Source organism: Trichophyton benhamiae, assembly GCF_000151125.1.
Source record: "Trichophyton benhamiae CBS 112371 chromosome Unknown contig01989.5, whole genome shotgun sequence".
NCBI lineage: Eukaryota > Fungi > Ascomycota > Eurotiomycetes > Onygenales > Arthrodermataceae > Trichophyton > Trichophyton benhamiae.
Window position 1 is genome coordinate 1,334,055 of NW_003315112.1, and position 26,334 is coordinate 1,360,388.

General features: G+C 49.3%; 11 protein-coding genes and 1 pseudogene across 12 annotated transcripts; 7 read left to right on the forward strand and 5 right to left on the reverse strand.

Annotated features, from left to right (window-relative positions):
• Positions 1-203: 203 nt before the first annotated feature.
• On the forward strand, positions 204-959 carry ARB_05178 (uncharacterized protein; the record flags this gene model as incomplete). The annotated part of the gene is made up of 3 exons (XM_003016839.1): positions 204-471; positions 533-585; positions 648-959. The coding sequence occupies 3 exons, from the start codon at positions 204-206 to the stop codon at positions 957-959; spliced, it is 633 nt and encodes a 210-aa protein (XP_003016885.1).
• A 639-nt stretch (positions 960-1,598) lies between these two features.
• ARB_05179 (uncharacterized protein) lies at positions 1,599-3,325 on the forward strand (the record flags this gene model as incomplete). The annotated part of the gene is made up of 2 exons (XM_003016840.1): positions 1,599-2,095; positions 2,164-3,325. The coding sequence occupies 2 exons, from the start codon at positions 1,599-1,601 to the stop codon at positions 3,323-3,325; spliced, it is 1,659 nt and encodes a 552-aa protein (XP_003016886.1).
• A 340-nt stretch (positions 3,326-3,665) lies between these two features.
• On the forward strand, positions 3,666-4,968 carry ARB_05180 (uncharacterized protein; the record flags this gene model as incomplete). The annotated part of the gene is made up of 2 exons (XM_003016841.1): positions 3,666-3,832; positions 3,948-4,968. The coding sequence occupies 2 exons, from the start codon at positions 3,666-3,668 to the stop codon at positions 4,966-4,968; spliced, it is 1,188 nt and encodes a 395-aa protein (XP_003016887.1).
• Positions 4,969-5,188: 220 nt separating this feature from the next.
• On the reverse strand, positions 5,189-5,869 carry ARB_05181 (uncharacterized protein; the record flags this gene model as incomplete). The annotated part of the gene is made up of 1 exon (XM_003016842.1): positions 5,189-5,869. One exon carries the CDS (start codon positions 5,867-5,869, stop codon positions 5,189-5,191), a length of 681 nt encoding a protein of 226 aa, XP_003016888.1.
• A 149-nt stretch (positions 5,870-6,018) lies between these two features.
• Positions 6,019-6,753, forward strand: ARB_05182 (uncharacterized protein; the record flags this gene model as incomplete). The annotated part of the gene is made up of 3 exons (XM_003016843.1): positions 6,019-6,218; positions 6,292-6,374; positions 6,443-6,753. 3 exons carry the CDS (start codon positions 6,019-6,021, stop codon positions 6,751-6,753), a joined length of 594 nt encoding a protein of 197 aa, XP_003016889.1.
• A 235-nt stretch (positions 6,754-6,988) lies between these two features.
• On the reverse strand, positions 6,989-7,870 carry ARB_05183 (uncharacterized protein; the record flags this gene model as incomplete). The annotated part of the gene is made up of 1 exon (XM_003016844.1): positions 6,989-7,870. One exon carries the CDS (start codon positions 7,868-7,870, stop codon positions 6,989-6,991), a length of 882 nt encoding a protein of 293 aa, XP_003016890.1.
• A 4,529-nt stretch (positions 7,871-12,399) lies between these two features.
• On the forward strand, positions 12,400-12,933 carry ARB_05184 (uncharacterized protein; the record flags this gene model as incomplete). The annotated part of the gene is made up of 1 exon (XM_003016845.1): positions 12,400-12,933. The coding sequence occupies one exon, from the start codon at positions 12,400-12,402 to the stop codon at positions 12,931-12,933; it is 534 nt and encodes a 177-aa protein (XP_003016891.1).
• Positions 12,934-13,982: 1,049 nt separating this feature from the next.
• Positions 13,983-15,687, reverse strand: ARB_05185 (snoRNP assembly factor Naf1, putative; the record flags this gene model as incomplete). The annotated part of the gene is made up of 2 exons (XM_003016846.1): positions 13,983-14,055; positions 14,213-15,687. 2 exons carry the CDS (start codon positions 15,685-15,687, stop codon positions 13,983-13,985), a joined length of 1,548 nt encoding a protein of 515 aa, XP_003016892.1.
• Positions 15,688-16,212: 525 nt separating this feature from the next.
• Positions 16,213-18,981, reverse strand: ARB_05186 (uncharacterized protein; the record flags this gene model as incomplete). Its single annotated transcript, XM_003016847.1, has 1 exon — positions 16,213-18,981. One exon carries the CDS (start codon positions 18,979-18,981, stop codon positions 16,213-16,215), a length of 2,769 nt encoding a protein of 922 aa, XP_003016893.1.
• Positions 18,982-19,686: 705 nt separating this feature from the next.
• Positions 19,687-21,112, forward strand: ARB_05187 (uncharacterized protein; the record flags this gene model as incomplete). Its single annotated transcript, XM_003016848.1, has 3 exons — positions 19,687-19,959; positions 20,020-20,817; positions 20,867-21,112. 3 exons carry the CDS (start codon positions 19,687-19,689, stop codon positions 21,110-21,112), a joined length of 1,317 nt encoding a protein of 438 aa, XP_003016894.1.
• Positions 21,113-21,970: 858 nt separating this feature from the next.
• On the forward strand, positions 21,971-22,055 carry ARB_05188 (annotated as a pseudogene). Its single transcript has one exon. The product of its transcript is annotated as a tRNA-OTHER (tRNA).
• Positions 22,056-23,583: 1,528 nt separating this feature from the next.
• On the reverse strand, positions 23,584-25,722 carry ARB_05189 (C2H2 transcription factor (Rpn4), putative; the record flags this gene model as incomplete). Its single annotated transcript, XM_003016849.1, has 1 exon — positions 23,584-25,722. The coding sequence occupies one exon, from the start codon at positions 25,720-25,722 to the stop codon at positions 23,584-23,586; it is 2,139 nt and encodes a 712-aa protein (XP_003016895.1).
• Positions 25,723-26,334: the final 612 nt, after the last annotated feature.

The following is a 26,334-nucleotide window of genomic DNA, read 5'->3' on the forward strand; positions in this document are numbered from 1 at the left end:
TTTCAGCCGCCCAAGCCCATAGAGGAAAGGTGAGACGTATAAGAGGGAGCTCAAGGCCCGCCCGGGGGATTTATATATCTATTTCCCCATCTCAGAATCAGTCATTCGTTTGTTCCAAGCCAGCAAGCAAGAAAAGTCTCAGCACATACCTTCTTTATACCCTTTAATATCTTCTTAATCCGTTAATCCAGATCTTCGTCAAGATGCGCACTGGTATCTTTGCTCTTGCTGCCCTCCTCGTGAGCGGCGTCATGGCCGATGATGGAGAATGGCGCAAGGTTGAGCCCCATACCATGAAGGCTCTCCGTGAGCTCCGTGCCCGTCAGAGCGGTGGCTCTTCGTTCATCCCTGGCACCACCCAGGGCCACGGCAAGAACTGTGTCGACGCCTTTGGAGCTGGATACGAGCTGTGTGCCGACAGCAAGGTCTGCTACAACCCAACTGAGGGTGATCTCTGCTGCTCTGAAGGCTGTATGTCCATGAATTCGAGCCATTCATTCCTGATACCAAACACCTGCTGACCATCTGATAGACCCCTGCCCAAATGGAAGCTTCTGCTTGACCAAGGGATACTGCTGCCCCAACGTGAGTCATTAACTCTTGTGGTATATATGTATCAACAGGCAGGCTGCTAACTGCTTTTCCAGGGACTTGACCCCAAGGAGTGTGCCAAACAGCACAACGTCGAGCTCCCTCCAACCTATGGCAACGGCAACACCAAGCCCTCTGGCGCCCCCTATCCCACCGGCAGCACTCCTCCCACCGGCGGTTCTCACTCTACCGGCGCTCCTAAGCCCACTGGAACTCTCCCAACTCGCACCGGCACTCTTCCCACTGGCACTCACACCGGCCCAACTGCCACCAGCCCACCAATCTACACTGGTGCTGCCACCCACAACACCGTCCAGGGAGCTGCCGCCGCCATTGTCGCTCTCGGCCTCGTCCAGAATTTCTTGTAAAGAACCTTCTCGATCGTTCCCTGACCTTCTCTCACATCTCTATCTGCTAAACGAAACGTAATGGACGGTGGTTGTCGCAGGGGGGTATCTCGTATCTGGCGGGCAAAGATGTAGTAGCTAGCTTTTGTGTCGATATGTAATCTAATGCTGACTTCTTCGGTTTCATCTCGTCCCTCGACTCGTCTTCTTCCTCTTCTATGCGTCTTCCACCGTCTTCCAGGCCGTCTTTGTCTCCATCGTCGCCGCCGCCGGCCCCGGGTCTGGACAGCCTGGGCAGCTCGCAGGCTGAATAATCCAAGGATTTTAGTTGCTTGCTCGTGGCACCGCCGGCCCGGGATACCTGATCAAGCGCCATCCGGGACAGAGGAACATGCAGGACCCGGTCAGCGCCAGCAGCAGGCCGGTTGTTGCGGGTGTCTCTTTGTCACATACATACATATATATATAGCTGGTGACCTTGGTCGTGGGTTTGTAGACGCGGAGGTTTGACTAAGTTGCAGTTGCTGCCCCTCAGCTTGACATCATCATCATCATCATCATCATCATCACCTCGAACTCGACATTGAGAGCAGAGCAGAGGACAGAGGCCGAGGACGACGAGACCAGACGGAAAAAGAAGAGGCACAGGATACAGTCGAGATGCCATTCGCACAAGCAAGCAGCCTGGAGGCCTGGAAGGCCCTGGAGCAGCACCATACCACCGCCGGGCGCCACATCCGGCTCAACGAGGAGTTCCAGAAGGACTCGCAGCGCTTCGAGAAGCTGTCTCGCACCTTTTACAATGAAGCAGACAAGTCGGAGACGCTGTTCGACTTCTCCAAGAACCTTGTCACGCACGAGACGGTCTCCCTGCTCGTCAACCTGGCGCGGGAGGCCGGCGTCGAGGAGCTGCGCGAGCAGATGTTCAAGGGCGAGCCCATCAACTTCACCGAGAACCGGGCCGTCTACCACGTTGCCCTGCGCAATGTGAGCAATCAGCCGATGCAGGTCGGCGGGAAGAGCGTCGTCGAGGACGTCAATTCGGTGCTGGAGCACATGAAGCAGTTCTCTGAGCAGGTCCGCAGTGGTGAGTGGAAGGGCTACACCGGAAAGAAGATCAAGACCATCATCAACATCGGAATTGGCGGGTCAGACCTGTAAGTCTTCTGTTGGCGCCGGGTAAATAAATACTTACTAGTTGGACGCATGCTAATTGGTGCTGTAGCGGCCCTGTTATGGTGACCGAGGCGCTGAAGGCGTATGCTGACCGTAGCTTCAACATCCACTTCGTCTCCAACATCGATGGCACTCACATCGTCGAAGCTCTGCGTGACTCAGACCCAGAGACGACTCTGTTCCTCATTGCCTCCAAGACGTTCACCACTGCCGAGACGACTACCAATGCCAACACGGCCAAGGACTGGTTCCTCAAGACCGCCAAAGACGAGGCTCACATCGCCAAACACTTTGTTGCCCTTTCTACCAACGAGCAGGAAGTCACCAAGTTCGGCATCGACAAGAAGAACATGTTCGGCTTTGAGTCCTGGGTCGGTGGCCGCTACTCTGTCTGGTCTGCTATCGGCCTCTCCGTCGCCCTGTACATCGGCTTCGATAACTTCCATCAGTTCCTCGCCGGTGCTCATGCCATGGACAAGCACTTCCGCGAGACTCCCCTTGAACAGAACATCCCTGTCCTCGGCGGCCTGCTGAGCGTCTGGTACAGCAACTTCTTTGGCGCTCAGACTCACCTGGTCTCCCCCTTTGACCAGTACCTACACCGCTTCCCGGCCTATCTCCAGCAGCTTTCCATGGAAAGTAACGGTAAGGCTGTTACCCGCAACGGCGAGCATACCAAATATACCACTGGTGCTATTCTCTTTGGTGAGCCAGCCACCAATGCCCAGCACAGCTTCTACCAGCTGCTGCACCAGGGCACCAAGCTCATCCCCACCGACTTCATCCTCGCGGCTGAATCCCATAACCCCGTTGAGGGAGGCAAACACCAGCGTATGCTTGCATCCAACTTCCTCGCCCAGGCAGAGGCTCTCATGGTCGGCAAGTCTCCCGAACAAGTCAAGGCTGAGGGTGCCCCTGACGAGCTGATTGCACACAAGACCTTCCTGGGCAACCGCCCTACCACCTCCATCCTGGCCCAGAAGATCACCCCGGCTACTCTAGGTGCCTTGATCGCATACTATGAGCACGTCACCTTCACCGAGGGCGCCGTCTGGAACATTAACTCCTTCGACCAGTGGGGAGTTGAGCTCGGAAAGGTCCTTGCTAAGAAGATCCAGAAGGAACTCGAGACCTCTGGTGCTGGAGGCGACCACGACGGCTCGACCAGTGGCCTCATTGCTGCCTTCAAGAAGAAGGCATCCCTTTTGTAAGTAAGGGATAAACGACAAATGACTTTGTTTCTCGTAGCTAGATGATGATGACTTTGCTGCTTATGCATTTAATAACTATGAAAATTTGTATTGATTGCCAGCGGTCTCTAGACCATCCTTGAGCATTCTATCCTGGGAAATTTAATCCCCGGTCATACTCTGTATTGTAGTATCCTCCGTAGATCTTGTTCGTCTCGTTGCCGCAGCTGTAGATTGTATAGATTTGCCCCTGAACGCCGCCAAGTCTGATAACACTGTGTGCTTAAGAAAATGAACCCCAGAAAGAAACATCTACCGCTCTACCATCCGGACGCCCGCAAGGGAGTATTATTGCATTAATATGACTTTTCTCAAGCGGATACTGATATCCAGCCCGCTCTACTTGGTACTTTTCTCCTGTCTCTGCGCCGTCGTGAGCGCATCCCGGTTAACACACCTGGACAATCCCGCAAAACCAGCATACAAATACGGTGATAACCTCCCCATCAGCTGCCTGAACAGAACAATGTAAGTTGGCTCCCTTTTGGTTTGCTTGTTTTATGGGATCGTATTTAACTATGAAATCAACCAAACAGTGACGATGGCCAACACGTACGAAATACAACCAATTCCTACCATCCAGCAGCGATCACCGATTAACCAACCAACAGGTCACCGATGTAGCTGGAAAGCTCCAATTTATACCCTTCCCCGAATGCAATGAGACCGGCTTGCCTCTTGCGTTTCATTATGGCGTCTCCGAAACAATAACCTGCACCATCGACTCGCTCTCCGATTCCCTCTACCACCTACTAGAATACTACGTCCACTCCGATGTCCCTCTCGCATGCCGCATACCTACCGCCCCCCTAGACGGGTCCAGCACCAAATTCAGCTCGAGAAAAGATGACATCAAGGAGAAGGACAAACATAAGAAGAAGAAGAATAAGAGCAAAAGCAAGGATAAAGACGAAGACGAAGCAGAGAGCGGGGATGAGCTTTCTTCGACGCCGTTTACGCCCATGACTTTTGCGGTGCAAGGAACACTCCAGTACAGCCATTTGCACATGTGGACGGATATGAATGTTCTCTTCCACCGATCTACAAGCATACAGTCAAAGGGCGCAAAGCCTTCCAAACACCACATAAATGGCCAGGTTGTAGCTGGATCGGCGTATTCGTTCCCGCTGGCAGCTAAACGGGATAAGGAAGGGAAGCTTGACAAGACAATAAGCGTGCCTCTGGACCCCTGGGCGGCGGGGAAAGGGAGCAAGATTGTTCGTGGGGAGCCAGTCACTTTCACATTTAGGGTCGGATGGGTGGATGAGAGTGACGTCTCCTTCCTCTCGGCACAACCTCGTGGAAGTTGGAGTGCATTCGGAACGATGATATGGCGGGTCAGCATGTTTGTTATGGCCGGCGTCGCTGGAGGTATTCTTGCTATATGGTGGGATCGAACACTTGGATCAAGACGAAAGGGAAGCCGATGGGACGGAGATGGGTTGTTAGGCAACATATCCGGTTCATCAAAGGGGTTCTTTGGATCACGACGTGCTGGTACGGCGTCCAGCAGCACTACGAGTATAGGTGGTTATGGAGGATACGGGCTAAGCAGCGCTGGAAGTCATGGTTACAATGGCTTTTCTAGCGGGAAAAGAGACTGATCTCCATGATGCCAAAGCATCTTGTCCTTTTTTTCTTTTGAATGGATGTTGATAAAAATAGATTTTGACACGTTTCTAGGAGGAATCTTTGATATAGTAAATGTACATGATAAAATGAAATTAAAAGGCATTTTCAACCTTCATGATGCTAGTTATACATTTGACTTCACACGCCCATAACCAGAGAATCCACAACCAACAGCCAAAGATTGGGGTCACACTACCATCCCTGCCTCTTCAACTCCATGCATCTAGCAACCTGAACCTTGAACGACTTCTTAAACAATTCTCTCCACAGTTTCGACTTTCTGGCCTTCCGCTTCCTGCCCCGACGAAGATGGAACCTTTGAGCGTTTTGGTCGGACCTGATCTTATTTCTCGAAACCACACCCTCCAACATAGAAAAAGCAGTCGTGGCATCAATGCCTCTCGATGGGTCAACTGCAATCGTACGGCCTAGTTTCGGGCCCAGTTTTAATTCAGGGTATTTCGGAACAGCACGTCCTCCCTCGTTTGAGCTGTTTGCAACCGAGTCTCGAACAGCTCGCGTCACCCGCCCAACGTCTGCATTTTGAAATAGGTGGCGGAATCCAGCTGTGATGTTTGAGCTACTGGGCGGATTCGACGAGCCCACTCGCTCATATACATCGTCTAGAAGGTTGCTAATCGAGTCCACATCGAAGTTGTTCTGGCTGGGTGAAGGTGTCTTTTGCTGTCTTTGCTGCTGCTGGGAGTCTGCCGGGGCATCTTTCCGTCTATCCGATAGTGGCTGGGATGTAGATATGGTTCGTACCGGCTGGCAGAGCGGTTGTGATATGTATGCTGGGCGAGAGAAGTGTTGGCGGACGAGGCGGGAGGTGTGCTTCGAAACCAGGCCATTGGCCATCCGTCGGACGTCCATCACGACTGGCACAGCTCAATGACCATCCGATGCCCCGTATCAGCGTAAAACGAGCGTCGTGGCAGGCTGTAGCGTCTCTTTCTGCTGTTTCTTGTCGCTGCTTCGTCGTCCCTTTTTGATACTTAAGGTTGAAAAAACGTCCATCGAAAATGCCATCGGAGAAACTCCGGCCTTTTGTTTTTCCGTTTGTCTCACGTGACATCTCTCAAGGTTTTATCGATAAGGAAGTTTCGACGTCGCGAGTTGAATTAAAAGAAAATACAAAAACAATTGACGATCAGCGACGACGACGACAACGAAGAGCCGACGAGAAGAAGGCTAGAAGTAGTCTAGAAGAAGAGACTGTCGTGTGTTTATAGCAGGAGAGCAGTGTGCGATACCGCCAGAGCCATGTCGTCCATCACCATCGCGAGTCTGCCTAGGATGGCCCGGGAGACGCTCTCTGCGATCATCCAAACACCCGCAGCGGCCAGCAATCTTGCTATCATAGATGTCCGAGATTCTGGTTCGTCTGTTCATCCCCTCATATCCCTCCGTGCGACGTCTAACTAGGCTGTATTGTCGTCGATATAGACCATGTCGGCGGCAACATCGTCACTTCGCAATGGGTGCCCAGTTCCTCCTTTGATGTTCATGTCCCAGAGCTTATCCGGACTCTTAAGGACAAGGAAAAAGTCGTCTTCCACTGTGCTCTGAGCCAGCAGCGCGGCCCATCAGCTGCTTTAAAATACGCGAGAGAACGAGCCAGAGTGCTCGGTGAGGATGAAAGCGCCAAACAGACCATCTTTGTTCTTGATGGGGGCTTCGTCAAGTGGCAGGAGGTCTTCGGCAACGACCCGAAACTCACTAATGACTATGTCAAAGATATCTGGGACGACTACTGATTATAACCTTTACGATGATGGCCTTTTTTATTCTTGCCAATTGCTTTGCATATGATTAGCGCGTGGTAGACTAGCCTTGACTAGACTATTGACAGTAGCGAGGCAGTCGGCGTTCTTACACTTTATACATAGATCTTGCTATTAGCATGCGACTCACGATTACAGAACATTCAGAAACAAAAATACCAAAGATTCTAGGTGTATATATACATGTAGAAGTATTTACTTGGTGTAATTACATCCGAACTTCACCACCAAAGCCTACCGGTCGTCTCTTGCCCCCGCTCTCAGGAACAATAGCCATGGCCTTGTAGATCCTACCCATCCCTCCGCCCCCACGCTCAACGAGACGCTGCCAGGAGCTTTCTATCTGTTTGCGCTTCTCTTCATCTTTCACATTGCGAAGTAGCTGGGCCGCCCTTTCTGCAATGCCTAATGAACGTAGAAAGCTCCCCTGCTCGTTAGGGCCGTATACTTCAACACCAGGACTAGCATTGAGAGCAGACTCAGCAAGGCCAGTGAAATCCACATCAGCGCTAAGGTCGACTTCTCCTGGGGTTGCGAAGGGCGACACAACCTGGTGGTTCTTGATTCCGCGCAGAGAATTAACGGGAATGGTAGACGACGGCCCATAATCAAGTATCAGCGCTGCGCCAGCTGGGGTGCGGGTCGGTGAAGGGTTTTTATCAGTTGGATTGGGTCCTCCTATCAGTCGGGCTATTTCTTGGGCGTAGGTATGACTTTCTGGGCTGATCTCAATTGTTGATCCACGAGTCGACTTAAGTGCCTTGTACCGAGGTGACATTTCTGGCATGACGAGCGATGCTGGAGTAGGAGACTTTGCGAGTGCTAGTCGGAACTCAAGCTTCTTGTCATTCTTGACGCTACTGTCGTCGCCATCGGGCTCACGTTCTGCCTCGGGGTTTGTAGCAACAACCAGCTCTCTCCATTGTGTTCCATTCAGGGGTAGCGAAGGTTGTCGAAGTTCAGCCGGTCCAGTCGGTGTATTGATTGTTTCTGGAGGAGGGGAGTGAACGGCTTGGAATGCATGGATCGGAAGGGCATCGAAGAACTCGTGAGCAATGATGAATGGTGCCTTGTCCTCGGCTGGTATCATTGTTAGTCTGTAGGTATTACGGGTTCAGACAAGAATGGAAGTACTCACTCTGAGGCAATATGCGTATATGCTCTGTCCAGTAAACCGGTACTCCTAGGTGAATGCTAGTGCTCTTATAGCCAATATCACACTCTTCCATCGGTGCATCTCCGCAGAGTGCCTTCTTTTGGATTTCTCGCAACGTTGGACTGGCCTCTATCATGTATACTCCCTCAACACTCGAAGCAAACCCTTTAAAGTTCCTAACCGACTGGTACATATCCCCCATCAGTTGAAATTTCCATGCTCATTATGTAAAGAAAAACTTACTCGTAATATATCCGCCATCAATGTTCCCTTGCCTGGCCCAAATTCCATCAATTGGACTCCACTGCTGCGTCTCCCCTGAGACAGCCATTCCGTTACTATCCATATTCCTAGCAGCTCGCCAAACATTTGAGATATTTCCGGCGACGTAACAAAGTCTCCCTCCTTGCCGAAGACATCACTGCCAGGTGTTCCACGGGATGTATAGTAGCCGCCTTCATCGGAAGTAAGGCACTGACGCATGAAGGCCGCAATCGAGATCGGTCCCGTAGTCTACGTCAAGAAAGAATTAGCAAACCAGCATTCAAATCTAACTTATAAATAGTATTCAAGGAGTAGCACGGGAAGAACCAACATTGATTGCATCCGTGATTCTCTTTGCCAGGGGAGTCGACCATTCCCGCTGCGAAGCCGGCCTCAACGTGGATAGACACCGCCGGCCGTTTGGCACTGCCAGCCGCGCGGGTCGACTGGCATTTGCCAATCGGTATACTATCCTAGAGGCACCATTGCTCATCTTTCGGCGATGAGAGGTGCTGTTTCGACAAACTGTGACCTCGAAGAAAGCATTCAAGACCTCAAATATCCAAGACGGACAAGCATGCTTCCCGAGAGGTCGTGCTTATGTAATTAAGATTCGACTTCGGCGTTTCTAAGCGCAAAAAGGAACGTTTGGGATATAAAAAGAACAGACGACGGTGAGATTTGGCTGATGGGCGGGATTGGCATGCACAGCAACGATGACAGGGAGGTAGGCTGTCAAATAGAGGCTCTTCCGATGCGAAGGAGTCTTCATCTTGGTGCCCGGGGTCTGTCTTGTGCTGCTAAATATGGGCTGCCAGTTGTGCACAAGTTTCATCAAGCGAACTACACCCGGAGGTCGGACGGACATTGATCTTATCATGAGAAGGACAAATATGCGGGAACATGAGAGGGAAGACCATGTCGCACAATATCATTCAGCCAAGGTGCTATCATGCCTTGAGCTGCTCCGGAAGACTTTTGATCAGCTGAACAGTACTTAGCAGACTACGAGTGTCCAAAGCACCAATATGCATACTCCTCCGTCATCACATTTTCGTCGCAGTTAACTCGCTGGCTGAGTAGTAAACCCTTCCTCATCACGTCTACATGTCTATTGGTTGAGGTGTAGGGAATCTAATGTGCTGCAATAAACGGTTCTTTGATACCAATATTACTTACTGCTTTATAATTGACATTTTGGAGGCATGTCAATTTTACGTTTGGAGGCCATCATCCGGGCATTGAAACCATTTGGGTTCGCTGGCAGAATTGTCCGTTGAACCATGGGTTGACCAACATTTGACCTACCGAAGGCTTGCCCAAACGTCCAGGCCCATGAAGAGGATGGGCAAAATGCAGCACTTTGCACGGGGCAGTCTGGGGACTGCTGAGAGGTCATCGACAAACCACTAAGTGGCAAGTTCATTCCTCTGGTTTGTGGGAAGCGTATCTGTGGAAGACGGAACCTGCCCGGGAGTGGCGCAAGATTGGGAGGATTTGATTCTGAAGTTTGACTGAGAGTCAATTCCTAGCAGGTGGGATAGATATCTTGATGACATGTTTATTGATGCAATAAATTAGTGAATACCCCCCATAGGTACCAGTGCCTCTTGAAGAACGACAATGACATTTAACTCGTCGAATTATGAATTTCTGGTGTCAATTGGGCTCGAGCTTTGAGGCTTCTTACCTGCTTAACTGGCAGAATTTTTATGGTTTGTTGTCCTTGAACCTGAGGTTCTAGCTGTTGCATCATAACAGCCACATTCAATGGCTTAGCCCGAAGTTTCGGTGGGCGAGGAACATCTTCTGCTTTCGTAATCTCTCTATTATTATCAAATTCACCGTTGTTTTGGCATGGGTGTTGACTCATAAGATGGAAGTAGTGTTATTCATACAAAAGCAAAGAAGTAAATGTCCTCATCAGATTGGTTATTGTTGTACATAGGTGCAAAATGCAGAGATCAGGCGATGGCAGAGTTGTTTCACGATCGAAAGCTCTCAAGAACATCCAGTATGAGATCCAGCGCTGCCGCGCTAAAATGAGTGGGCCAAAGCATAGAATTGTTACTAACGTCTCCGGGACCTAGACGGCTGGGAGTCAACCATCATTGTATCATACAAGTCAGGCTTGGCTGAATTGTGCTGTTTTTCGGTTTGTCTCCGAGCTCTTCCCCAGTTCTGGCCGTTGTGCCTATGGTCTTGATCATAAGAATTGGGCTGTTGCTGCCGTGGCTGTTCTGCTGGGTCCGCAAACCCAAAACGACCATCTTGAAACTCCGCAGGACGACGATTTTCACGGCGCTCCTGGTCTGCCAGCTCACGACTACTGTCAAATGCCGATTTGGTCCTGGTAGCAGAAGCAGAGTTCGATTGCGCTAATACTGTAGCCGGGTTAGCTGTATCTATCCGAACCTGGATCACTCTTCCATCTGCCTGTACGTTTACGTTAGTTGGCATGTCAAGTCATAATAAGGTGGAGGTAAAACAAAGTTGGGGCAAACCTTTTGTGAATTGAAGGCCGCCACAACGCTATCAGCTCCCCGTCTTTCAGCGAATACCATCTGCGCTGTTACAGAGGGGTATGACTTTGTAATTCTGCATTGGAGAATATCCCCTCCAGTGGGGCTGAACGCAGCTTCAATGTCCTCCGCAGTGGTTCCAGGCGCAAAGTTACTGCCAATGACGACACAGGGGCCAGATGCACGGCCTTTAATATTCAAACCAGGTCCTTGTGTCTTCGTGCGATCGGTATTTTCAATTATTGGGAGAACGCCTGATAGCAGGCGACTTTCTCGGGTTTGCCGTGTGGTTGTAGGCTTTGCCTGTTGCTTCTTCACGCCCGCGGACGCCACACGCTAAACGATGATGACTGGTCAGGATACGTTCTGGTTGGGCAAGCTGCAAGGATCGCGGGGGAGGGAAACCTTTTCGACTCTGCTCGCAAGGCTCCCAGTAACTGGGGAGCCTCTTCTGCTAGACACATTGGATCCTGGAGTGCCCGATTTTCTTGCTTTTCCGAAAAAATCGTCTGTCAAGGCTTGCTTTTGACGTCGGAGACGGGCTATATAATTTGAAGCGAAATAAATCAGCCAAAGCGAACATCACCATAGTTGTTATATATTTATCATAAATTCCACTCACCATTATGAATAATTGCTTCAAAAGACGCGCTCTCTTCCTTCTTGTTCGGAGCCATCTCGGTCCAAGGGCGTTAGTTAACAAATTTGACGGGCTTAACAGCCGTTGACTATAGGGGGGGAAAGGCTGCAGTCGTTAGGGCCGATGTCGAAAACTCCCCGAGCTAAAGACACAAAAATCCGTGGTTTGGGTGCGAGAGAAAAGGCTGGAGAGGCGAGAGTTCATGAATGTCCGTTTTGTTCAGTGACGACATGAAAGCTGAAGTTGTGAAGAAGCGCGCGCATGCGTTGCTGACTCATCAGCCTCGTCTTTTTGCCGCCTTTTTTTTAACTTCCTTCTTTCCAACGTCGAATATCAAAAAGTTAAACAGGGTTGAGAAGACAACTTCGACCAGAAGACGGAGACAGCAGGCTTGTGAGTAGGGAAAGCCTTACTACCACACCATTATACCCCAAGGCTCCCCAGCAGCACCGTGAAGTGCGTCATTGCCTAACTCAATGGCAAATTCTGGAATTTATGTTATACTCCAAACCAGATGGCAACTGTCGGGGCCAAAGTCTGGGTCACAACAAACCACCAGCAAAAGAATCAACGGTTCGACCCAGCAGAAAGGGTAAAACGTCAACTAAGGCCTTGACTATGGCTGCTGCTGTGTTGGCAGATAAGTATCTCCTCTCTCACTGGGAGTTGGATATTTTCTTCTTCTTTAGTCAACTCAGGTAGCTGTGTCTTCACAGCTATTGACGCTTGGTTAATGGAGTTGGAAGAGATGTTTTTTTCTTCTAATATTTGTTTCTATTTCTATCCTTCCACTGTTCTCCTTCAGTAATGGAGGCTGATATGAATTCGTCTGCTCGCCAGGTTCCTAACCGGGATACTGGTAGTATGTCTGTTGAATCAACTACCTCAAGGGGATCAGTGAAGAGGAGCTGGAGTTTCCCCCGGGTCTTTGGAACGCGTTTTAACAGACAAGTGTCTGCCCTTTCTCCCCGGTTGATATATCTCCCGGTTGCTCACGTACATGTAGGGATCAGCCACCGGCCCTTGTCTCGGACGGCATGGAGGCAGCAGACCGCTCCGTTTACAGCACCCAAGGCCCTGGGGTGAACTCCAGGAGCACACGGAGCAGCTTCCGCTTTTTCTCCCGCCAAAAACTCTCCACTCCGCCTGATTTTTCCGAAACACCGCTCAGGCGGGCAAAGTCAGCGCAGGGCTTTTTCGCAGGCACATTCAAGGCAACCCCATTTTTCAAACGTGCCAGCGTTGTTCCGAACCAGGCTGACCGGAATGAGTCTGATGATAACGGCACTGGCTTTGCGGACTCTGACTCGGATCATGAGAGTGACGTGCTTTCAACGTTTGCTCCCATACATCCTGGAGAGTCGCTGGCAGTTCAGTCATCTGGGTCCCTTGGAGAGACTAATGATAGCCATCAGCTTAGCGAGGAGACTCGAGAAGCAACCTTGGAGGAGAAGAAGAGCCTCCTCGACCCCACCCCAGAATCGTCAACTCGATCCGTCATTTTGGTGTCTCGGAGACTGAAGAACTACTTCCGAAAAAACAGGAGCTTCTGGTCTCATGAGGTATGTTAACACCCTGGCTATCTCTGATCTGCATGCACTTCACAGCCCCTAACGTTGAGTAGAATCCAAAACCTCGCCCTGTTGGCAGATGTACCCCTGCGAACAAAGTGAGTCCAGATTGCTGCCTCCCTCCTTCATCTTTCAATGTGCCTCCCCCGTTTTCCTGCATGAAATACATGGAAATAGCCCCTTCCCCTTGTCACCCCTGCTTCCTTCCCTAACAGTTTATTTACATCTAGCCTCAAACCGGTTATGCTGACCAACCATAGCCTCCCACAGAACGCGACCTTGCTCGGCAGCGTCTGTTAGAAGATTCTTTGCTCATTTGCCCAGAGAAGTTCCCGATTGCGGCGCAGAGGCTAATGAGTGGCGGGATAACGGCCAACTCCTCTTGTGTAGCCTCACTATCCGCGGTTTCTTGTCGGGGTCATGGGCGTTCCACAATTAGTCTTTCTTTAACCACTCCGTCTCCTCGGTTACCAACTCATTTGCGGTATATGGTGGAGGCTATCGATAGACCGTCAGCTGAGCAGTTTATAGAGAGTACAAGCGCTCCACCATAGTCCGGGCAGTTATATGGGTTTATTTGCTCTGTAATAAATGTTTAATAGACATAAGAGCTCGATAATATAATGACCAATGAGGTGACTTTCATCGAACCATAAAAGCGTATGAATGGATAAAAAGCCACTACTAGGCTCCCTAGGTCTGTACCGTGCACCAGTCCATGAAGACTAGCATAATCAAGACGCACTCGGGTACACTTCCAACATGGGTACAATGTTTCTGCTCCAGTTTGGCCCTGTCCTTACTAAACAACTCTATAACTAACCATCTCTTCACATGGGGCCTATGAAACGCTCCTCTACCACCTGGTATTTTCATTGGATATGGAAGCTTCACGCAAGTCCTCAGAGCAATAGACCCGATTTCCTGTGCTAAGGTTATGGTTTTAGGGGCTTAGCTACCCAGTCCTAATACTGCTATCCCTTTGGTTAATTGACGCATCACGTATGCTTGGTATTATAAGCCGGATAATATCCTTTCTAGGATGGCGATTATGGTAGTAGACATTTGGTGGCACCGATTCTCTCAAGGCACAAAGGAGGTATCAGGCCAATACCCGGGGTCCTAACTTCGTTCGTATACCCCTGAGTCACGAAAGGGCCACCTCCATCAGTTTTACCACGTCCGATCGCCCCTGCCCCCACGTCCTCTACCGCCCCGGTCGTGGCTCCTTCCGCGGCCTCGGCCTCTGCCGCCGCGGAACGATCTTTCACCACCATACTTGTCCGGAGTATGTGGCATTTCCACAGGTGCTTCACCACCCATCAACTCATGCAGACCTTGCGGCCGAGCAAGACGTCTATACCAACCGTTTTCAGCGTCGTTATCGTTGCTGGTACCATTGTCATCATAGTTGAGCTCCGAATGTCGTAGATTTGAAGGTGGATGGGATGGACCTTTTCCTCGATTGCCTCCTCCGCGTTCAGTTTTCCCTTCACGTTTTCCTTGACGCTTCAGCTTGAGCTGCCTCTTATACTCAGCTTCGGCTTCATCGTCTGAGAACTCTATCTGGTCATCTCCCACTTCCTCATCATGTAAATTCGAAGCATCACTTCCCTTTAGACCCCTGAGTGGCTGTGTGAACACAAAGGTTGAATGGTCAACAACATAAAAGACAGGTGTTTCTTTCTCTAATCCAGCTTCTTTAACTGCTTCTGCATTTGGGAATCGAACGGTATATAGAGGTTGCTGAACACGGCCGAGTGTTTCCGATACCACCCCGATTACCTTCAGGTTGACGGAGCATAAAACTGAGCCTGTTTCTAGGACCTGATATTCGCCAGATATATTTGCTCGCACCAGCACAACATTATCCACAATACTCTCGACATTTCCTAGCATCTCAACCTTCATTTCAGGAGTGATAGTGATGTCTGGCATTGGTACAATCTCATCTGGCTTCTCATTCGCCGTTCTGACTTCAGTTATCACCGCCCTACCACCGTCCCCTCCTTCATCGTCCGATCCGCCCTCTGCAGCCATCAACAAACGAGCCTGCTCTTCTGGACCCAAAAGTTCATAGTCATCATCATCATCCTCGTCAGAGTCACTTGAGTCAGAATCAGTCGAAGACTCAGAAGAAGACTCATACGGAGACGAGTCAACCTCCCACTCGGGATGATCGCCTCCGTCAGGTTGTTGCTCTCCTTCAGTAGCTGGGGGTATTCCTTCTATCATTTCAGCCGCAAGCGCAGCGATTTCAGCTTCTGCGGATAGAGAAGCATCAGGTATGGCATCCGTCCTCTCTTTAGCATTAGGGTTACCAGCAGAGTTCGTAATGTTCTCATTGGGAACCTCTATTCCATCCCCAGACATAACCATATCTTCTCTATCGGTAGTCTCGGGTACCTGCCCGACCGTGTTCGGTGACGGTTTAGACACACTTTCAAGCGGTTGATTACTACTATTTCGATGGTCTTCTTCACTGAGTAGCGTAAGACCTGGGATCATAATGCGCGGCCTCCCAGATCCTTCTGTGGCGATGGTTTCGTTGTTCGAAGGGACTGCATTCCCCGGTTGAAGAGACGGTCCCACGTTTAACGGTGTATTATAAATGTCGCTCCCCTCATCCTTTGGTGTATCCGTGGCTACTGTAGAAATTGTACCATTGACTGCAACGGAGTTATTGTCCATCCTGGGCTGCTCGGTAGGTAGGCTCCCAGTGTGAGTGTCGTCGCCCATCGCAGTGTCCTCCATGATATACAAAGTATAATTCAGGGTTAAACAAGGAAAATAAAGGTATCTCCAATGATCTCAAATCATAAATGTAGCAGATTCTGCAGAGCCAAATCAAAGTGAATCAAATTTCATCGTCACAAGCTGTGGTTTTATATCAGCGACTTTTGTCGAAGCTCAAAACTTTCTTTGGGTTTTTATAACTTTTTAACCTTTTGCGATAAGATAAGGTACTACGCTAGCATTGATTAGGGACTAGTACGGGCTTACCTAATTGTTTATATCATGTGACATGGCTGGCGCCCACCTTTAATGTTTTCACAATTTCGGTTCAGTTTTAGAAAGTATTGATTTATTTGCTTATTGCCTACAGTTGCATATGGTAAAAGGATAGTCGGGGATGAGTCATTAATTGGAATGCATATGCCTCAATATTGAGATGTCATAATATTTCTATGGTATCTATTTTTTCTATGTCACTGGCTAAATTCATCACATCATATCCATCATTACTATGGCTAAACGAAACAGCAAATGAGGGCCATTCTATACGATTATAATTCTCCTCCTTTGATCCAGATTCAACCCCCAGACTCGGAATGACATATGTGCTTGCATTTCATGGTTTTCGTGAGGCCGTAACTCCTCAGGAAGGGTCTGAGCCAAGACCGTGTCTCTCAGGTCAAGGCACCGCTCAAACTCTGACCAATTCCAGGAACATTCTGAGCCAAACGCCTCCCCATCATGGAATAAACCCCCTTCCCTTGCCACGGAAAAACTATTCCAATTCGAAGACCACTTCTCCGGGAGATCTATCCCTGGAAAGAACTTCATGCTGCTTCCAAGGGCTGTCTGTGAAAAGGCAATTGCATTCATGAGTTTCTCGGTTACTTCCGCCCATGATTGAAAATCGGAGGTATGAGACTTGATTGCTTCGTAGGCTGGGTTCCAAACACCCTCCAGTACGTCCGGAGCCAGGGCTATAGGTTTGAGAAAGGACCAGAAAAATTGTCGAAGGTTCCAGGCATATTCCGTCTTAATACCTGTTGCATAGTTATCAAGCAGGCCTACCCTTTCTTTGACAACCATCGATCCCACGCCTGACCAGTCCCTCTGGTGCTCCTGTTCCGTATGCCGGATGAATTTCCAGATAGCAGCTTGATCACGAAGCATCCAGCCTAGTTTCTCTTTGTAGCTCTGCCAAGTAGATTTTAGATTTGCTTCTAGTGTATTGAAGCCCGTCAAGCGAAGAATTCCGAAGTCAACAACAGCCTTTCTCTCAGCGGTAACTAAATCAACGTCCGAAGCCATCGGAATCTGTGTGGGATCAACCTCACACAGCTCTAGTAGACTTGAATAAAATTCTTGAATCTTTTGGGTGGTGGTTTGAGAGACGTGTCGAGGCACATCAAATGGCCATATCGTCCCATGCTCTTGACCACATGGAAGCCGCCACGTCACATCATCATCATTTGGATAGGCAAGAGCCATACTGACCAAAGACAAAAATGAGTATGTTCCCTTCCTTGGGTCACGTCTCAGAACAACCGGGTAAAGCGACTCGTTCAAAAGAAATATTGAATCATCCCCTATCTCATATTCCTTTTCCTTCAGCGAAATCAGTATATGGCCATGGAGTCCCTTATTGATGACTATAAAGTGCTGACCATTTTGGGGGTTTTTAGTCACACTGTCCATAGGGGAAATATCACATAATTTGACCGCAAAAATACTCAGCGACCCGTCTGAACCAATCTCTACCTCTTGATCAAGCCCTACCGGCAACTTCTCTGGGTTATGAAACTCAAAAGGGTATAAAATCAGTACAGACTTTGATTCTCCAATTTCAATTTGGTCATCAGTATCGTTGACCCATGTAGTTATGTCGAATGAATTGTCTACCTGTAGACGCTGGGAGTAATCGGGAACCCAAGAAGGTAAGTTTAATCGATGTTCATCGGCTCCCAGTAGGTCAAATAATCGGAAGCTAAGGTGGTTCTGCAAAAGGTATGCAGTTATTCCGGTATAAACGACCTCTACAGGGAGACTGTAATCGATGCTAATTCCAGTCTCACCTAGAAGTCCAAGTATTGCATAGATTTTGTCTCGGGGATCTAGGCATTCATGAGTTAAGGCGTGGCGTAAGATGATATAATAATTTTTGTCTATCAGCCTTGTCCATGCATCTCTATTGAATAATAGAAGTGAAGCGCAGCGCCGTATGCCGTTCGGCATGGAGGGCCAATATGGCCACGGTATCGAACGGTCTCCGCAGAGTATCAGTGGGCGTTTGGCATAAATGAGCTGTTGGACAAGCCATAGACCGGAAAAACATGGCCGCTTGAAGAGAGATTTCAGTGCACTCTTCGGTTCCTCCTTCGTAGCGGCCACCCGACTAAGTACTGACCGTCCCATTTGTATCAAGCTCAATAAATCTAGAGCAATGTCACTATCTCCAGAAGGAGCTCCAACAAAGATCATCGACTGTAACGCGTTCGCAAAGACACACTTAATCAATGCCACCCATCGTGACTTATCATCGCTGCTATGTTGGTCTATGGAAATTAAGTCTACCCAAACTGGTAGTGCTGCGCTTAGATGTCTGACAGCTTTGAGACCAGCTTCGCAGTTTTTCGTGACATATATAACATCGCAACTGGGGTCAACATATACCGGGCGATTCCTTGGTTGGGGTTTATGAAGTATGTTTGTAGATGCCTCTTCTGGATATTGGGGTTTCTGTTCTGAAAGCTTTTCGTTGGAAGAGTCTTCGGAAATGGAAGTAGGGTCGTCGAATGGGGAATAAGACAAAGTTTGGTAGGGCAGAGCTTCCAAGTTCCTGAATGGTAATTCCATTAAATCTCCTCGAACAGGATCATCGCTCTGACCGGGGTGCAGCCATAACAACCTGATGTATCCTTCAGTAGCATTGGGGTAGGTGTCAAGTCTATTGGTATTTGCTACCGAGGGTACCAACTGCGGATCATTGGGAGGTTTAGATCCTGGTAAGGACGGGATAGATATGTCATCATAGGAAGTATTAGGATGGGTATATCTCACTGTTTCCGGCCAAGAAAGATTCAAATGAGACAGAGATTCGATATGAGGAACAGTCAACGTGGAAGTCACTTCAACTGACTCCTCGTGTGACCAGCGAGATAAACAAGATTTACATCTGGCTGTATCGTCTATGATAACAACATCTGGACGTTGACAGCCAGCCTCATGCCAGTGATGCATTTTAGCAATATATATTGTTCGTTCGGAGTGTGGTAGAAACAGAAGTAACACGATGGATTCTGTGACTCTTTCCATCGAAATATAAATAAGGCAGCAACTAGATTAAACTTTCGGAAAGAGCCGCATCCCGGTCCAAGGTTAATCCGATATAAAGTGACGTCACGTGGCAGGTCTCGGGCCAAGATGGCGTTTTCGACCTCCATGTTTATAATCCAAAGCATCAAGCTCAATTCAAGCTATTCTCCGCGTTTTGACGAACTAGTCGACATCATGCCACCTCCTAATTCCCCGGGAGATGTCCCAACGTCGACATCTAAATCAAAGTAAGCTCCAAGAACTTCACTTTCAATTCTAAGCGAGCTAATCTAGGGGCCAACTAGACAGGCTCCTCCGCCTTTCTATCTTCCCATTAACACAGTATTCTACCTATGCCTTCTCTCCAACACCCTTGCCGCCGCACTATCGCCTATCCAAGACTGCGATGAAGTCTACAATTACTGGGAACCCGCACACTACTTGACCCATGGTCACGGCCTACAGACTTGGGAGTATTCTCCCGAATACTCCATCAGGAGCTGGTTATATGTCGGTCTACACGCTGGTCTAGCTAAGGCTCTGGGACTTTTTGCACGGACAAAGTCAGCGCAATTCTATATGGTGCGGTTAGCCCTTGGGCTTTTTTGCACGATATGTGAGACGCGCCTGTTCGCTGCGATTTCTCGGTCACTTAATCCGAGAATTGGGCTTTTCTTTCTTGTGATTGCGGTATTTAGTCCTGGGATGTTTCATGCATCTACAGCGGTCCTGCCGTCCAGCTTTTCGATGTACATGTCTATGCTGGGGTTAGCTGCTTTCCTTGATTGGCAAGGTGGATTGAAAACCGTTCAAGGGATCATTTGCTTCGGTATTGGGGCCATGGTCGGCTGGCCATTCGCAGGAGCATTGGCTATACCATTTTTACTAGAAGAGATTGCAGTGGCTTGGTCTCTAGGAGATATTGCACCCGCTATCAAGCGGGTATTGGAAGGGGTCTTAAAATGCTTGTTAATCTTGGTATGCCTTTCTGTCTACAAATCCAGCCGTTCAAAGTACTGACAATTAATTTATTGGCAGTCTGTTGTGGTCTTGGTTGACAGCATATTCTACCGTCAATTCGCCCTTGTTCCATGGAACATTGTGGCCTATAACGTCTTTGGCGGCTCCGGCAAAGGTCCCAACATTTTCGGGACCGAACCATGGACTTTCTATTTCAAAAATCTCCTGCTCAATTTTAACATGTGGGCCATTCTTGCGCTCTCCAGCATCCCTCTGCTGGTTCTCCAGGCCCTGTTCCGTCCTCACAAAACCTCTGCACAAACACTTTTCAGATCAGTGACTCTGGTAATGCCGTTCTACATGTGGTTCGCCATTTTTACTCTTCAACCTCACAAGGAAGAACGGTTCATGTACCCTGCCTACCCGTTCCTAGCCCTCAATGCCTCCATCAGTCTGCATATTGTTCTTGCATATATCGGATCGTCGGATCCTGGAACATTGATTGGCAAAATACCCGCTAAAGCGAAGCTCATTATAACTGTCATCCCTGTGTTACTGGCCATAAATATTGGACTTTTAAGGACCGTAGGCATGGTGACAGCTTACAGCGCTCCTCTACAGGTATTTGATGCGCTACTGCAAACGGACGGTGCTCCACCTGAGGGTTTCGTATGTTATGGAAAGGAATGGTACCGATACCCATCTTCCTTCTTCCTTCCGAACAATAATCTTCGAGCGAAATTTGTCCAGAGCGAATTTCGAGGGCTGTTGCCAGGGGAATTTGCTGAGTCCGGGGCTGGTCTTGGATATTTCCCAGGAACATGGACTGTTCCTAAAGGGATGAATGACCGAAACCTGGAGGATCCAGAGAAATACGTAGGTTTAACGACAACTTTTTACCTAACGGATGCTAACATGTTATTAGACTGATATTTCTCAATGCACATATTTGGTGGACTCCTATTTCCCAGGCGACAAGGAGACTAAGCTCGAGCCTCACTATATTCTCGACACCGAGATGTGGGAAAAGGTCTCATGTAAGCCATTCTTGGATACCCGCCGCACCGGTGTCTTAGGACGAACAATCTGGATTCCAAACCTACCTTTTATACCAAACAAATACCAGCGTGTCTGGGGAGAGTACTGCCTGCTTAAACGAAGAACTGTCTGAGACGGACAACGCATACTTATGTCACAAACTACCTACTGCTCTCAACGAAAGCTGCTATAGTCACTGACACTGTGACGCCTATCGATGCTATCAGAAATGGCCTACGGGCCAGAAAGCTCCCGTACAACGAGCAGGTCGAGCCAGATAAACGCTCCGGATGGGTTGGCAGAACAAGGAAGCCTTGCCGACGATGAATGAAATGACTGGGTTTCTGACATAGCTGCTTGTGTGGAGGTTTTGCATGGGGAGGAGCAAATAAATGACCAAGGGAGGATATATGTGAGGACAACCTATGAGCCGTGCTGGGCGCTATTATAGGATAGTTGCGTGAAAATAAAGGGATACAGCGATGCTTCCGCCGAAAGAAGCGATCCTGCCGCTATACTTGGAATACTACTCGGTATCTACCAGCCAGATAGAGAGCAAGGACATACGTCTGGGTGTGAGTAGAAGAAGAGACTAGTAACTAATAAATGCTCAATAATCAATTCAAATGTCAACTCCTTCAACTGACGAGTTATAAGACCGTGACTTGACGACTTGAAGCAACAGAACCGTGTAATAGGAGATAGGAGGACACCATATGAGAAGCTAAATATCTACGGCCTAAGGCTGTACCTTCTGCTGTACTGTTGGCTGCCCGGACACACTTATACTTCGCGCGTATAGGCGGTATTATGTAGCGAGAGAAACAGAGATAGCTGAATCTAGATGACTGCAATGGCTCTCAGAAACTGAGGAGAGGATGAGATGAATTCAGGGGCAGTCGAGGCAGGACGAACTAGGAAGCATCCAAATACTAGCCCTCTGGGAACTGGGTATATGAGGCACTCTGTTAGTGATTCTTTCAAGCAACAAGCGTTGATGGTGTAGCGGTAGCACACGACTCTTCCATCACACCGACTGATAAGTTGAGATCCGGGTTCGACTCCCGGTCGACGCAGCGCTTTCTTTTTTGCTCTTTTTTTTTTTCGTCTTTTGCTGCTCGCTTCAAGCCGCTGACTAAGAATTCTTATTAAGCCCATCCAGTCAATGACAAAGCGCCAATTAATAAGCGCCTGCCAACCTCGGTTCAGCGCCGTTCTGGCCAGCTTGCAGCTCGCAGCTTGGTTTTGGTTGCTTGGTTGCTTTCCAGCTTGCCCTTGGTTCGCCTGGAGTCAACCAGCTCGCGAAACAGCCTATATGACAGCTTGCTACGTCGTCACCCAGCGACTTTGACAAAAACTTAGATGAAGACAAAGTTCGCTCAAGGTCAAGTCAATTCAAGAAGATGATGAGAAAATAAAGCTGTCGATTATGCTAGTTTGATGATGCGTAATTGTATACCTATTCGTACAAAATGCTCCCTTCCCTCTCTAAGTAACGCAAACGCAAAATGCAAAAGAGATGCCGAAAACCACCGTGTTTTCCATGCCCCGTTCAAATTGCCCAATGCACGCATTCGTCGCCCATTTGCATAATTTCACTCCATTGCGTCGCATCCTAGCCAGTTTCCAAGTTCAACCGCAGTATGGTGTGCGGTTCGAATGCTGCCGTCATCGTTCATTATGGTTTTTTTCTTTTCTTCGCTGCGATCTCATGTCTCCTTTGCTTCGGCGCCGAACTAACTCCACCAATCCATGTTCATGTCGATGATGATGTTCCATGCATGTTTCATGCCCAACTTCATGTAGGAGAAAAAAAAGGGAAGGGGAAGGGGAAGAAAAAGAAAAGAAAAAGGTAAAATATGGAAAAGCAAAAAAGAAAAAAAAGGTAATTAAGTATGAGTTCGTGGTAAGTATATATAAAAAGTTGCTTATTTGGAAAGGGAAAGAAACAAAAAGAAAAAAAACAAGGGGGAAACCAGCCAACCTATGTAAGTAGTTCGAACCAAAAAAAAAAAATCATAAGTACTCATTAACACGAACAAGCAGAAAGGAGAAAAACGTCCCAAGAAGCCTCCCAGAATGACAATAAAAATGAGGAAAAACGCTTGCTTTGCTTTCATCTTTCATTGCAGTAGTAATATTTTGTGTAAGAATGTCATCTTCGTCTTTCCTTCCTTGTTCCATTTCCTTTTTCTTTCCAGAAAGAGAAACTCCGATATGCAAATGACGAAAAGGGAAAGAATGGTGCTAAGAATAGGATAATTGAGTAATGACGTCACTGCCAAGACGATCGATCGGCCAGGCCCCACTTCGGTCCGGCTTTTGATTCTGCCAAACTCTAAAACCGCGTGGTTTTCTTGGTTGGGGTGTGGCCGTGACGTCATAATAAACATCATACCCTCGCTCTCGAAAGGTAGCTTCAAGCTCGCTCTCGAGATGGGGTGTACGTGTTTGTGTGCGTGTGCGTGGGTGTGCGGTGCGCAGTGCGTTGGGTGCTTTTTTTGTTTTTTATTTTTGCAAAAAAGTCAGGAATCCACAATTCGATGAATGCTATGAGCCAGGGGAGGAAGGGGAGAGAGGAGAAGAGAAGGAAGGAAGGGAGGTTTAGTCCTCGCGACCTCTTCGCTTCTGCTTGCCCGGCCAGGTGACGTTGGGGTGGACGACGCGCATGTGCCGGGTTAGAGCATCGTTGCGCGAGAAGGTCTTCTCCTCAGTGCACAGGTGGCAGCGCACCTTTTGCTTGCGGGAATTGTGTATCGTATCTTCATGGCGTGTAAGGTCGTACGGCCGCGAGAAGATAGAGTTGCATGGCTTGCCTGTCGATGGGTTGGTGCGCTCACATCGGTGAGGTCCGGCCTGGGAGTTACGGGCGCTAAGTCCGCGTGCTCCCAGCGTCGAGTTGTCACGCGAGAGCATGTGTGAGCCGGGCGTAGTCTGGCGGTGGGCCTCGCGCTTATGTTTTTGTAGCCGAGCGGGTGTCTCGAAGCGCCGGGTACAGCCGTGGTAAGTACAGCTGTAGGTGCCAGCTTCAGAGGTAGTGTCGTCTGGTCGGCCGGTAGCCAGATCTGAGTCGTGATCCTGCATCTTGCGGTCGACGCCAGCGGCCTGGTCAAGGCCGGCTAGAGCGGCAGCGAACTCGGCGCTGTTCTGCTGGTGCTGGGGGTGGCTGTGGTGTTGTTGATGCGGGGGCTGGTGTTGTTGTTGGGGAGTGTTGGTCTGGTATTGTAGTACGTCCGCACCGGCAGTCTGGCCGAGGAAGTAAGGCTGGGGAGTATTCTGGGAGGCGGAGGAAAAAGGGGCAAAGGCATCGTTGGAGAAGTCGGTATTGGCCAGTGTTGTTGCCACGGCAGCCTCAAACTGAGAAGCCTCGGCCTGGGAAGGGAAAAGGGGCATGCTACTGCTGTCTGCAGGAGACTCGTGGAACTCAAGCATGGCATCCTTGGGTGATATGGTCTTGGGCTGCTCTTCGTGGCCATTGTGGCTCATGAGCTCCATTCCTCGCAGAGACGAGTTCATATGCGATGGGTGGTGAAGCGCATTCTGGAAGACGCTGACCTGCTGGGCCCAAGGAGAGGCATCCCGGGGGGAGTTAGCTCGGGCGTTCATGTGACCCTGAGGTGTGGCTGACGAGTTGTGACTCAGTGTTGATACGGAGGGTGGGAGAGTATAGGAGGGGAAAGTAGTTGCTTCTTCCTCAACGGCGTGAGCTGCCTGTTGCTGACGATGCTGTTGTTGTTGATGTTGTCTCTGCTGTTCAAATACAGCTCGTCTCATTGCCATTTCCATATCTGGATGGTCCCCTGCATTTCGGTATGAGGAAGACGGGTCGTAGGAAGGGAATTGTGGCTGACCCAGAAAGGAGGCCTGCACGGGAGTCTGCTCGGGAGTGGGCAGAGGTTTGGAGGAGCTTTGGTCGTAACCTGAGTAGCTGTGGTAGCCTGAAGTGAGGGAGACGTTGGAGGAAGAGGATGGGGTGCGCCTATGCTGGGCGGGTTGCTGATGCTGTTGTTGCTGAGATTGTTGTTGTTGCTGAGGTTTTGCGATGGCGCTTGGGGTTCCGGGTGTCTGGCCGGGTGCTCTGGGAGAGAGACGGTGACGGTTACGTTGTTGTGGTGGCAGCAGCGTCTGGAGATCTCCTTCATAAGATAGGCCGGACTGCAACAGCATCTGGTTGTTATTGTTGTTGTTCGCGGCGGCGGCGGCGGCGGCAGTGGTGGTGCGGTGGTTATTATTGGTGTTGCTGCTGCTGGTATGCGGCGAAGACTGGAACACCTTTATTGAAGGTGGCGGTGGAGTATGCGATAGACCGTCTTCCCGAGGCGGGAAACTCTCGTCGGGCATAGAAAAGCCGCCTGCGCCGTGGTATAAGGAAGAGATGAAGTCGGTCTCAGGAGAGCCCTGGACAGAGAAGACAGGGGAGGCGGAGTCGTAGGCGTAAGGGGAGGCCACGGCAGAAGAAGAAGACTCTGGCGGCGGCGTAGAGCAGCTGTGGTAAACAGGGAAGGTCAACGATGGACTATCACTGATATCACTGAAGGTCTGGTGGTGGTGATGTTGTTCTTGCTGTTGGTCTTGCTGGAGGTTGTGGTTGTGGTGTTGGTGGTGTTGATAGGAAGAGAGAAGCAGCTGCGACTCGAGCTGGTCAAGCTGGTCGAGCTGGTCTTGTAGGAGGGTTTGCTCTGCAAAAGGGCCGGTGCTGTGGCGGATATATGATGTCGACAGTGAAGGGATGGAGGACAGCATCCTCTCTAATAGATATACCTGCCCGCGAGTCCGGAAAAAGTTGCAGCGAGGTTCAAGTGGCGAGAGAGCCAAGACCTCAAATCAACCTCCTTTAGGGCTGAAACTCTGTGGAATGCCTTTGCTTTGTACCACTGGATTCGAATCAAAAAATAATAGTAATAATAAAAAGAATATATAGTAATTAAAAAAAAAAAAGAGAGAGAGAGAGAGAGAGGGAGGGAGAAAAAGGTGGGAGGTTGTTTGTTATATCTGCGGTGCGGCAACCCAATGCGTGGTCATGGAAGTTCCCTTTGCGTTTTGGCCCTTTTCTTTTTTGCTTTTCAGCTCCCTTCGGGTGGCCTTGGTAAGTTGGTGTAAGGTGTGGCTGGTGCAGGGAGGTTATGCTGTGTGAATTGGAATGTCGTCGGCTGCGGCTTTCCTTGCTGGTTGGTGGTTGTTGGTCTGCTGTTGACTTGATGTCCTGAGGAAAGTGATGGGAGCAAAATATCCAGGCAGTTCTCTTTTCTTTACTATATAGTATCCGCGTCTACGTAAAAGTCTAATTGTTTTTTGCAAAGGTTAATCTACGCTAGGCCGGATCGGGAAGATTTGACGTGGCTCTTTTTTCATTAT